The 13,195-nt window shown below is 43.2% G+C and overlaps 1 protein-coding gene and 1 long non-coding RNA gene across 4 annotated transcripts in view; one reads left to right on the top strand and one right to left on the bottom strand.

Annotated features, from left to right (window-relative positions):
- Nucleotides 1-722, bottom strand: part of ilrun (inflammation and lipid regulator with UBA-like and NBR1-like domains) — a 73,475-nt gene extending 72,753 nt beyond the window's left edge. For all 3 annotated transcript variants that reach the window (XR_010968348.1, XM_068007338.1, XM_068007339.1), the window contains exon 1: nucleotides 351-722. Coding sequence is in view for 2 of the 3 variants with exons in the window: in XM_068007338.1 (XP_067863439.1) it covers nucleotides 351-505 (155 nt within the window). In the remaining variant the exon portion in view is untranslated. The remainder of the gene's footprint in view (nucleotides 1-350) is intronic.
- Nucleotides 8-8,168, top strand: LOC137344406 (uncharacterized). The gene is made up of 2 exons (XR_010968349.1): nucleotides 8-475; nucleotides 5,541-8,168. It is a non-coding gene; the product is annotated as an uncharacterized lncRNA (long non-coding RNA).
- The last annotated feature ends 5,027 nt before the right edge of the window (nucleotides 8,169-13,195 follow it).

Raw genomic sequence — 13,195 nt, forward strand, 5'->3', positions numbered from 1 at the left:
ACGGCTAGAAAACACTGTCCAGCCGCACATCACCAAGTCTCACAACTTTTCAGCTACGCTGCAAAATGACTCGACAGAAAAGGACCGGGCGGCCAGTTTACCAAGTCGCGGTGCTGCTGAAAGTGCATTTTAGTAGAGAGCCGGGACAGAGGCCCCTCCCCGAATCTCCAGCAATCACCCCTTCGGTAACGGAGGTGGGAGGTGGATGGTAGCGTCCCCCCTCCCCCTGGTGCCGCTTATGTAATCCGCGGAAAGACGCACAACAACAAGGCCCGGAATCAGCACTATCGGCCTATCAAAGGGAGAGAGAGGAGGGAGGAAGGAAGGGCCTGGAGAGGCCTGCGACTTACCAATTGGTCATGTCCAGGAAGAACGCACAGCCGGCCGGGTTGAGCTGGAAGCCCAGCAGCCTCTGAAACTCGGAGATAAGCACATCCTTGTCGGTGGTTCCCATGCAGCTGAATTTCTGCATCAGGTCCTGATCTAAATCCATATCCACGTCCATTGCTTTTCTTTCGCGGTCTCTCTTTCTCTCGTCCCTTTAAGTGCCGCCGGGCCGGCTGTCGGTGGGGGCCCCCGCTCAGCTTGCTGTATACGGGTGCGCTGTGACGTGTAACTCTAGGCCGGGGCCTACCCCTTCAACATTGTCGCTACCTCGTTTCGATGGCGTCCGCTTCAATAACACGGTCCCCCCTCTCCCAGGCCATGCGCATGCGCACCCAACCAAACCTGCCCTCCCCGCCGCGAGTCACACTGACTCGCCTCGCGTCACCCTGCTCTGACGTCACACTCGCTCGTGACGTCATTGAGCCGCTGAAGATGGTGGCTCCCACATCAAACAGTTAAAAGGACAAATAATGATGCCGGGGGCCTTGGGCTGTCATTAATTGAGATAGGTACAAGAGGAATTTAATATGATGCATTGTGTATTGGGTGACGTGTGTGTTGGTGTTTAAAACTCCAAAAAGGGTATCCTCTTACATAGCAACAGCTAAAGGGACAGAAAAGCAAAAGAAACTGCAGATGCTGAAAATCAGGAACAAAAGCAGAAAACGCAAGAAACTGAGCAAGTAAGAAGGCATCTGTGAAGTGAACAAAGGAGTTAATGTTTCAGGTGTGGCCTCCTCCATAAAATTGAAGGATATTGCATGCAACAGCTTTTTAAAAAAAAGTAGGAGGAGGGAAAAAAAACACATGCATTGAGAAGGCCTCTTTAATGTGGAAAAACATCTCAGAGGTGTTTTCAAAATAATGTAAGCCAAGCCAAGGAAGAAGATAGTTGGAGAGCTGACCAAAAGCTTGGTTAAAGAGCTGATTTTAAGGAGGGTCTTAAAGGAGGTGAGAGTGGCGGGGAATTCCAGAGCACTGGAATACTTAGGCGACTGAGGCACGGCCACCAATAGTGCACAAAAAAAGTGTCCTGCGAAGTGCTTAGGTGGAAAACGCGATGGTTAAAAGACAGAAGTGAAATTAGCAGGAGCTAATAGGATGCATAATAAGAGAATTAAAGATATTTACAAGACACAGAGAACACGTCAGTAGCCATAGGAGGTGAGACAACTGGAAATGGAAGTATGAAAAATTGGAAATGTGGAGTAGACTCCAGGAGCCTGGGAGAACAAAAAAGCAGATTGACACCAATAGTGCAGACCGCCCCACCACCACGGTGTTCCGACAGACGGTCCCCACCTGAGGAATCAAGTCATCTCCTCCCCTAACCCCCTGGAAAAGCTGCAACACCCATCCCACGTTGCTGGCACTTCCTGCCCAAGAGAAAGTGGGAACTAAAGTTAAGGTTTTAAATTATTAAAGTGAATATGAAGACTAAATGGCTGCCAAGCGCCTAATAGAAAAATAACTTGCTGTTCCTTGAGCTGCTTTGAGTAGTGGGACAGGATGTGTTTTAACACCAGATCCAGAGAACTTTGGTATGATAAATACTTAAGTTAGCAATTTTCCTGGTTAGATACTGTCGAGTGAAGAACTGTCTGGTATTAAACTTGTTGCTGTTTCCACTTTATTCTTTGATCAAGGGCTGTTTTGTTAAAAGAAATAGCCAGAAGGGAGAAAAAAAATCAAAAACTAGATCCAGCTAAATACACAGCTTTGCACACTGATGTGTGGGCTGCTCTCACAGTTTCAATAAAATAGTCCAAAGTATCATCATTTAAAATTAAAGGTAGATTATGCAATATTACATGTGTGAGTAGAAAGCTTTATATTACTGCTGTTTAATTTTTTGTAGTAGCCAATAAATGAACTGTGGAATACAGTTTGACTGGTAAAGTTCTCAAAACATAAAACAGCAACATGAGGACTTAATCTCTCAATTACACTTTGTGGGTTGAAAAAGAGGTCAGGATTGAGTCACTATGCACAATTAATCTCTCAAATTTATTCTTGTAGCTTCCCAGCTCCATATTAGCTTATCAGCTGTCTAGGATATAAGATAAAGTCTGTTAACATTGTAAACACAAATTCATATTTTTGTCAACCCACACATTTATGCTTGAAGTAGACATTTTATGATAGTTAACATGACTTTGTTACTAATTTTGTGACTGACCTGCAACAAGCCACTCTTTCATATGCACATTAGAATAGTGAACCAGCTCACAGCTTATTAACATCAACCACCTGCTGAGCACATTAGGAATATGCAAGGCTACCTCAGCAAGTTTTTTACTGTTTTACCCTTTTTCACTTCAGCACCAATTTGATGGGAAGTGCACTACTTTAGCACAAATTAATAGGATTATATGTCCCCCTGCCCCAGAAGGAGAACACCTAACTGGTACGGGGTGATATTGGGATGAATGGGAAATAATAAGTTAATGTAACAAAGATAGGTATAGTGGCACAGACATTGTACTTCCAATATGGAATCATAGAAAGATTACAGTGCGGAAGGAGGCCATTTGGCCCATCGAGTCCGTGCCGGCTCTGCAAGAGCAATCCAGCTAGTTCCACTCCCCCGCCCTATTCCCGTAGCCCTGCAATTTTTTTCTTTCAAGTATTTATCCAGTTCCTATTTGAAGGCCAAGATTGAATCTGCCTCAAGCACACCCTCTGGCAGTGCATTCCAGATCATAATCACTTGCTGCGTAAAAAAGTTTTCCCTCATGTCACCTATGGCTCTTTTGCCAATCACCTTAAATCTGTGTCCTCTGGTTCTTGACCCTTCTGCCATTGGGAACAGTTTCTACTCTGTCTAGACCCTTCGTGATTTTGATTACTTCTATCAAATCTCCTCTCATCCTTCCCTGTTCCAAGGAGAACAACTCTAGCTTCTCCAATCTATCCCCATAACTAAAGTCCCTCATCCCTGGAATCATTCTAGTAAATCTCTTCTGCACCCTGTCTAAAAGTGTGGTGCCCAGAACTGGACACAATATTCCAGTTGTGTATCCAGGTTACACCACAAGTTTGAGTTTGATGATCACCAAAACACTAAAGATATTTTAAAGAGGGACACATGTAATGTCTATAGCTTTTCAGAAGATGTTTGATAAGGCGTCGAACAGAGGCTTAAAAAAAAAACAGATATGTCGTATAAAAGTAAATTTAGTGGCATAGATAGAAAGTTGGTTAATAGGTGTTTGGATTGGAGACGGGTTGGAAGTGGTGTACTCCAGGGATCTGTGCATAGTTCACTTTTCTCCTTAATGTATATAGCTGATTTGGACTTGGGCATAGGATGCATGTTATTGAAATTTGATGATAATGCAAGTAGAGAGTTTGATAAACAGCAAGGCAGACTGTAAAATACTTCAGGACACAGAAAAGTTAGCAGAGTGCGCAGACAGGTGGCAAATGCAATTTAATGCAGAAAAGTGTGCTGTGATGCATTATGATAGGAAAAACAACGAAAAGGAATTATACACTTAATGGAATATTACAAGACACTTACGAATGAGGAAGGCCATTCAACTCACCTTAATTCACCCATTCAGAAATACCCCATCGTCCCCCCATAGTTGCATCTAATTGTTTCTTAAATGATTGAAGGATTTTCACCTCTACTACTCTATCCAGGAGTCTATTTCAAGTGTTATTCACTCTTCATGTGAAGAAAAACTTGCTAGTATCAATTCTAAATTTACCTTTTATCAGTTTAAACCTCTGTTCCCTTGTCCTACTCTCACTGTATAATTTAAAGTAGCATTCCAGGCTTACCTTTTCCATTCCCGTAGAAGTGTGAAGTGATGTATTTTGGAAGGAAGAATGAAGAAAAGCAATATAAACTAAATGGTACAATTTTAAAGGGGGTGCAGGAATAGAGAGACCTGGGGATTTACATACAAAAGTCTTAGAAGGTGGCAGGACAAGTTGATAAGGCTGCTAAAAAAGCATATTAGATCCTTGGCTTAAAAATAGAGGCATAAAGTACAAAAACAAGGAAGTTATGCTAAACCTTTATAAATCACTGAATAGGCCTCAGCTGGAGTATTGTGTCCAATTCTGGGCACCACACTTTAGGAAGGATGTCAAGGCCTTGGAGATGGTGCAGAGGAGATTTACCAGAATGATATCAGGGATGAGGGACTTCAGTTATGTGGAGTGACTGGAGAAGCTGGGATTGTTCTCCTTAGAGCAGAGAAGATTAAGGGGAGATTTAATAGAGATGTTCAAAATTATGAGGGGTTTTGATAGAGTAAGTAGAGACAAACTGTTTCCACTGGCAGGAGGGTTGGTAACCAGAGGACACAGATTTAAGGTAATTGGCAAAAGATCCAGACGGGAGATGAGGAGACTTTTTTTATGCAGCAAGTTGTTATGATCTGGAATGCACTGCCTGAGAGGGCGGTGGAAGCAGATTCAACAGCAACTTTCAAAAGGGAATTCGATAAATACTTGAAGGGGAAAAAAGAGCAGGGGAGCGGGACTAACTGGATAGCTCTTTCAAAGAGCCAGCACAGGCACGATGGGCCGAATGGCCTCCTTCTGATCTGTACGATTCTATGAACCATCTTATTTACATCTATAATATCCCCTGTCAGACATCTCCTTTCCAGGTTGAGAGATCCGTTTCTCTATTCTTTCATCGTAACTCAGATTCCTATGTTAAATCCCAGTGCTACCTTATTGGCCCTTAAAAAAGTCTCATATTCCTGGCACATGGGATCAGTCTCGTGGTTTTCCCTGCACTGCCTCTAGCACTTGAATATCTGCCTTGCTTCTCGGCAACCAGACCTGGAAACAGTACTCATGGTGCCATTTTATCATGACTTCCTCTGACTTGTATTCTGCTGCTTTGGCTGTGGAGTTCATAGTTCTATTGATTTTATTGATTCTGCTGTGCATTAGTTGGGCACGTTTAGTGTTGAGACTACTATATTTCCCATCTCTACTTTTTCACTAAAATTAGCGAACACAGGAAAGTGTAGCTCCATATAACTAAGTCCAATGCACTATGTGTTTGGCTATTTGTTTTACTGTTTAGTGTCTGTCAAAAAGAAAAAAAATACAGTCAGTAATGTAAAATCAGGATTTGGAAGAAAGGTCACATCAAAATATTTACCTGTCTTTTCTCTTTACAGGTGCTGACTGATCTGCTGTATATTTCCAGCATTTTCTGTGTTAAATCAATCTTTATGTCTGATATTATAAGGAAAACCCAATGGCGAGTTTCATCCAGGGTCCAGGATAGCTTGGATTGGTACTGATTGTGGAATATCTAGAACTTGCTTTGTTTCTTCCCAAAATTCAAAAAATGCTACACGGCGCTAAATAGAAAGACTTGAATTTATATAGCCCCTTTCACGACCTCAGGACATCCAAAAGCACCTTACAACTAATGAAATACTTTTGATATGTTGTTACTGTTGCCACTTTGTGCACAGCAAGGTCCCATAAACAGCAATGTGATAATGACCAGACAATTTGTTTTAAAGGTGTTGGTTGAGGGATAAAGATTGGGTGGGACACCGGGGAGAACTCCTCTGCTCCTCTTCAAATAGTGCCATGGGATCATTTACGTCCACCTGAGAGAGCAGACGGAGCCTCGGTTTAATGTCTCACCCAAAAGATGGCACCTCCGACAGAGCAGCACTCCCTCAGTACTGCACTGGAGTGTCAGTCTAGATTATGTGCTCAAGTCTCTGGAGTGGGACTTGAACCCACAATCTTCTGACTCGGAGCTAAGAGTGCAACCACTGAGCCACAGCTGACACGGTGTGTTAGTGTGTTCCAAGATTTCTATACATTCTTGTTTTCTTCGACCCAATTCAACCTCTGAAATTTTGGAGCACCTCTTGTGTTACTTTTAACATTTGGTTCTGTACATCATCCAAAATTTTTAAATAATGACTGTAACCAGGCTAGTTGTACACTTACCATCTGTTACATTGTGTCCTCTGAGACTTGTCCCAACATGACCCTGCTCGTGTTTCACTGCACCAATCTGTTTCTATCTTCATTTCAGCTCGTGTGTGTTGTATTATATTTGTGTTGTGGATTCATGCCACTGAGTTCAGAATCTGTCCAGAACTCACAATGAAATGTGCCAAATACAGAGCTGCCAACCTCAGGGAAATATATATAAACGGTGATACAGCCTGTAAATCCATTTACATGTTTTCACTCCATGTACATACGGACTGTGATTAAATTTCAAGATGAGATACAGCAAAATAGGTTCCACTTTTAAATTAGAATGAATCTTCCTTTAGTTCTGAAAGGTCTGAGTTAGTATGGTAAAGTAGGCTTTTGGTAAGTGGTGAAAGATGGGCTGTCTTGCACCTCATGTGATTGAAACATCTGATAAAAGTGTGACTTGCTGAACTGGATCAGAAAGTAATTTTGGTAAGCAATATAAAAATAACAATGACAAAAACACAACCAGGCTTTGGATGGAGTACAAAGACAAGAAACAAAGTTGATAAATGGGATTGGACACCTCAACTATGAGGATGCACTGCAGCAACTCGCCAAGGCTTCTTTGACAGCACCTCCCAAACCCGCGACCTCTACCACCTAGAAGGACAAGAGCAGCAGACACATGGGAACAACACCACCTGCACGTTCCCCTCCAAGCCACACGCCATCCCAACTTGGAAATATATCACCGTTCCTTCATCGTCACTGGGTCAAAATCATGGAACTCCCTTCCTAACAGCACTGTGGGAGAACCTTCACCACATGGACTGCAGTGGTTCAAGAAGGCGGCTCACCACCACCTTCTCAAGGGCAATTAGGAATGGGCAATAAATGCTGGCCTCGCCAGTGGCACCCACATCCCATGAACGAATAAAAAAAAAAGTAAGGGCACTAGAGACGGTTAAATTGGAAAAAAGGCAGTTTAGAGGTGATATTTTGAGCTTTTAAAATCTTTGAGGGAATCACAAATTGTCCTCAGGATCTAGCATGAAAAGGTTAACTCATTCACTCATTAGTGCACTGTATCCTGGGGGGAGGAGAGTAGTTTGGTTTAACTGTAAATAAGCTTAGAGCTGATTAATATAACTTAACTCAGAAGAGTCAAAGCAGTTCCCACTATTTGCAAAAGTTTAACTCTGAATTGTTATACTGTGATCTGTTGGTACTTTGGCATGGCGAATACATTGTTTGTTACTGATGGTAAACAGGCTATGAAATTCTAGAAAGTTTGAAATTGCTTGCATGAAAGGCAAAGTTATAAATTACCTGCGCAGAGTCAGTTACATAACTATTCTTTTATAAGTGCCCTCAGGGCTGGTACATGTTACTTGTTATATGCCCTATTATATTTGTGCATCTTTGAACTTCAGAAAAATAGCAACTCTGAAGCCTGCTTGTAGCTATATTTGCTACTGCTCAGAACAAGTGGCAATTTACTGGACTGTTAGCTTTAAACTTTAGTTTGGTCCAGGACAAATCTTTGAGTCGTCATGATTTTTATAGCAGAGCAGGTGGCCAGTTGGCCCATCATATCTATGCTGTCTCTTTGCTGGAGTAATTCAAGATTAATTCTACTCCCTGCTTTTCAACACAATAAACAGGATTGAGACAGTCCAAACTCATTTCACATAGGACCCTTATAGCCTGCACAAGAGACTTTTATCCCACTTATCTGACTGGATTTGAACCTTGAGGCTCGAGTTCTTTAATTTTCAATTCAAATGATGCAGAACTCAGCAGCTATTATTGTCTTGGTAACACTAGATACAAATATAACCAGAACAAAATCAGTTGTGTTTTTTTTCAAGTTAGTAGAAGTGTCTTATTTATTCTCATAATTTATAAACCTTGTCGGCATGCTGCAGGTTATATATTATCCTGCAGTTAATGCTCCGATCATCTTATGATGTATTCCTGCCTAGATTAATTGTATTTTTAAGGGGTACGTTTAACACCGATGAGTTTGTGCAGCCGTCTGCTAGGAAAACTCTCTGCGGTGGACACAAATGTGGGACTAGTGTATGGAAGAGTAAACTCAAACACTCATTGATAAAACTAGTAAGAATGTAAAAGTATCTGCACCTGGCAAAATTGAGATTAAAAAGGAACTTTCAATGTCAGGACTTCAAAAAGAAATATTAAACCATGCAAAGAGTTCTGCTTAAACCCAGTTTGTTCTTTTGTTTGAACAGCTAGTGACATCATCAGGAGTACCAGCTTGAATAAATTACTGAAGCTCACAGTGTCGATGAAATAAAATCTAACCTCAGTAGAAGCTGCTGTTCATAGTATTTTTCTCAGTGATGTAAAAGTTACAGATATAGAGCCACCAAATGTTGTTTTATTTTGGCTGCACTACCTGCAGCCAAGGTAATGAATGGTCCTCTGGGGTGAAACAATTTCAGGAGCACCAGTTACTCTACAAGGTAGCTGTAAATGATAGCCACCCCTGGAATTTGAACACAGGATCTCTTATTTAATCGACAGGTGCTTTGGCCAGTTAAGCCACAACACCAACACTGGCTCCAGGATAACAGCTGGAGCAGACACAAAGCCCCAGAATCCAATGCATGTGATGACACATGTTGAAACCGGTTTTCAAGTTTCTTGTTGGTGTAAGTCCAGCCCAAGTTCAAAGCAACCTGTAGTCAATTGATGTTGAGTGTTCTGATTTGAAATTCAAGAGTTTTCAAAACTCTTACCATTGAAATTTAAGTTTTTTACATTAATATTTTATTAAAAATCAGTTTGGTCAGACTAACCCTTTTCTAACAATTAGTGGTGCTCACCCTGCAAGGGGAGACACTTGATCAATGTGTCCCTGTAGGTTTGGGTTTTTACCCAATTCTGGTATTCATTGGGTAAATAGAACCACAGTGTAGTTGCATGTACTGTGTCACTCTGAGCTTGGAAGAGGCTAGAGTACCTGAAAGTTTATGTGTATTATCACCTGCCTAGTATAACAGAGACAACATTATTTAATGCACTGCACTTGTGTCGGCCAGATTCATATAAGAAAGGTGTTAGGTAGCTTTTAATATAACTGTGCTTCAGCAGTGACACTACCATGCTAATTAATCAATATTGTCAGTCTCCATAACTATTTAAAGCCAAGGTCTCTAATGTCGTCAGCACTCACTGTTCAAACAAAAAAAAAATCAATAGTGACCACAGACTCCACTCTGAAAACAGCCACTGACCCCTGTCACACAAAACTCAGTGGTAAAACCTCAAAGGGATGAACTCCTGGGCACTGAAGCTTCATAAGCGGGTGGTCCAATCCTTATGAAGCAGTCATTACCACCTCCACCACGCCACAGATTGCCACACATTGCACAGAGGTTTCACGACTTCACAAGATTGGCTCAGGTAGGTGAAGGCACTATTCCCCATGCACATTTTGTAACAATGGTAGAGGCATGACTCTCCTTCCCCTATCTATTATGCTCTCTCTATGTAATGAACTGGGTGAAAGAAAACCTGCACTACTCACCAGAACCTCTGGAATCAATATGCACCTTGTTAACTCCACACCACTGTCTAAACTCACATTTCCTGCCATTAGGTGGCTGTGCTCGTCCAGGGAAGTGGTGATTAAAGGGAGCCTGTACCTGCAAACATTATAATCATGGCATAGATCAGACACCTGGGTGAAAATACCATCATCATTGCGTTTTCTCCTTACAACAGAAAAGGTTGCACACACCAACAACAGAGAAATGCAATTGGAAGAAGAAAATCCAGTTTCTGATGTTTGAATACACATAAGGAGCAGACTTTGCAGCCCACAGGAAGGCAAATGTAAGGAATCTTACAACACCAGGTTATAGTCCAACAATTTTATTTTAAAATCACAAGCTTTCGGAGATTGTCTCCTTCGTCAGGTGAGTGAGTGAATAAGAGGTTCTCAAATCGCATATCTTATATTAGGCTGGGACACCATCACACCAATCAAAGGTGTCGTTGGTGTTCAGACAGGTTAGCCACGGAAAACAGTAGATCCCAGTATGCTGAATACACATTGTGTCAAATTACACAGACAGAGAGAAAGAGACCCGAAAGGCAGAGAGAGAATATTAAAAACAGATAACTTTTTTTTCCCCCTTGCTGGTGGGGTTACGTGTAGCGTGACATGAACCCAAGATCCCGGTTGAGGCCGTCCTCATGGGTGCGGAACTTGGCTATCAATTTCTGCTCGACGATTTTGCGTTGTGTGTCTCGAAGGCCGCCTTGGAGAACGCTTACCCGAAGATCGGTGGCTGAATGTCCTTGACTGCTGAAGTGTTCCCTGACTTGGAGGGAACCCTCCTGTCTGGCGATTGTTGCGTGGTGTCCGTTCATCCGTTGTCGCAGTGTCTGCATGTTCTCGCCAATGTACCATGCTCCGGGGCATCCTTTCCTGCAACGTATGAGGTAGACAACGTTGGCCGAGTCACAGGAGTATGAACCATGTACCTGGTGGGTGGTGTCCTCTCGTGTGATGGTGGTATCCGTGTCGATGATCTGGCATGTCTTGCAGAGGTTGCCGTGGCAGGGTTGTGTGGTGTCGTGGACGCTGTTCTCCTGAAAGCTGGGTAATTTGCTGCGAACGATGGTCTGTTTGAGGTTGGGTGGCTGTTTGAAGGCGAGTAGTGGAGGCATGGGGATGGCCTTAGCGAGGTGTTCGTCGTCATTGATGACATGTTGAAGGCTGCGGAGAACATGCCGTAGTTTCTCCGCTCCGGGGAAGTACTGGACGACGAAGGGTACTCTGTTGGTTGCGTCCCGTGTTTGTCTTCTGAGGAGGTCTATGCAATTCTTCGCTGTGGCCCGTCGGAACTGTCGATCGACGAGTCGAGCGTCATATCCCGTTCTTATGAGGGCGTCTTTCCGCGTCTGTAGGTGTCCATCGCGTTCCACCTCGTCTGAGCAGATCCTGTGTATTCGTAGGGCCTGTCCATAGGGGATGGCCTCTTTGACGTGGTTAGGGTGGAAGCTGGAAAAGTGGAGCATCATGTGGTTGTCCGTGGGCTTGCGATAGAGTGAGGTGCTGAGGTGCCCGTCTTTGATGGAGATTTGTGTGTCTAAGAAAGAAACCGATTCTGAGGAGTAGTCCATGGTGAGTTTGATGATGGGATGGAACTTGTTGATGTTATCGTGTAGTCTCTTCAGTGATTCTTCGCCGTGGGTCCATAGGAAGAAAATGTCGAGACCATGCAGACACTGCGACAACGGATGAACGGACACCGTGCAACAATCACCAGACAGGAGGGTTCCCTCCCAGTCGGGGAACACTTTAGCAGTCAAGGACATTCAGCCACCGATCTTCGGGTAATCGTTCTCCAAGGCGGCCTTCGAGACACACGACAACGCAAAATCGTCGAGCAGAAATTGATAGCCAAGTTCCGCACCCATGAGGACGGCCTCAACCGGGATCTTGGGTTCATGTCACGCTACACGTAACCCCACCAGCAAGGGGAAAAAAAGTTATCTGTTTTTAATATTCTCTCTCTCTCTCTCTCTCTGCCTTTCGGGTCTCTTTCTCTCTGTCTGTGTAATTTGACACAATGTGTATTCAGCATACTGGGACCTAATGTTTTCCGTGGCTAACCTGTCTGAACACCAACGACACCTTTGATTGGTGTGATGGTGTCCCAGCCTAATATAAGATATGCGATTTGAGAACCTCTCATTCACTCACTCACCTGACGAAGGAGATAATCTCCGAAAGCTTGTGATTTTAAAATAAAATTGTTGGACTACAACCTGGTGTTGTAAGATTCCTTACATTTGTCCACCCCAGTCCATCACCGGCATCTCCACATCACAGGAAGGCATACAGCAGAGGCTGTGGGAGATGGGGAAATAGGAGATATATGCCAAGAGTAGGTTGGTAAATGTAAGGACTTGCACAACACCAGATTATAGTCCAACAGTTTTATTTTCAATCACAAGCTTTCGGAGCTTACCTCCTTCGTCAGCTCACCTGTTCCTCCACAGAGAGTGGCGAAATGCCCACCCTCAACTGAAGAGCTTAGGGACCTGAATCTCAGGAACAGGGTCTTAAAAAGAACGATGATTTTGGAGCAGTGATCTCCTGTGCAAACAGTGGGGACAATTTCTATGCATATGGTTGAGATGATGGAGAAGTGGGAGGAATGCATTAGATTCATCTATAACACAATGAAGGAAATTTGTGATGCCATGGGCGGGCGGGGTGGGGTGCCTTAAGGAAGTCAATTCATTGTAACTCTCATGAGAGACAGTGACAGCTGTTACTTTTTGCAGCCCACAGGTGCTGAGTACAGACTCAGCACTGGTACTGGTTGGTATGAGAATAGACCATGTAGTCTCAGTTAAGTTTTGTAAGTCCTGCGCTATTGTCCTATTGAAGCCGACCCTCAAAGCATCTGTTGAGGCAGTGCTAGCTGCCACTCCAAAAGCACCAAAATCCTTAAGATCTTCTCCTGGTGCCTTAGGAACATAGCAACATAGGAACAGGAGGAGGCCATTCAGCCCCTCGAGCCTGATCTGTCATTCAATGTGATCATGACTGATCTGTATCCTAACTCCATCCACCCGCCTTGGCTGCATGTCCCTCAATATCCATGGCTAGCAAAAATCTATTGATCTCAGATTTAAAATTATTAATTGAGCTAGCATCTACTGCTTTTTGAGGGAGAGAATTCCACACTTCTACCACCCTTTGCATGAAGAAGTGTTTCCTAACTTCTCTCCAGAATGGTCCGGCTGTGATTTTAAGATTATGTCCTGTTGACTTACATTCCTCCACCAGTGGAAAAAGTTTCTCGCTCCCTATCAATTACTTTCAAAATCC

This window comes from Heptranchias perlo, chromosome 27, assembly GCF_035084215.1.
Source record: "Heptranchias perlo isolate sHepPer1 chromosome 27, sHepPer1.hap1, whole genome shotgun sequence".
Classification (NCBI taxonomy): domain Eukaryota; kingdom Metazoa; phylum Chordata; class Chondrichthyes; order Hexanchiformes; family Hexanchidae; genus Heptranchias; species Heptranchias perlo.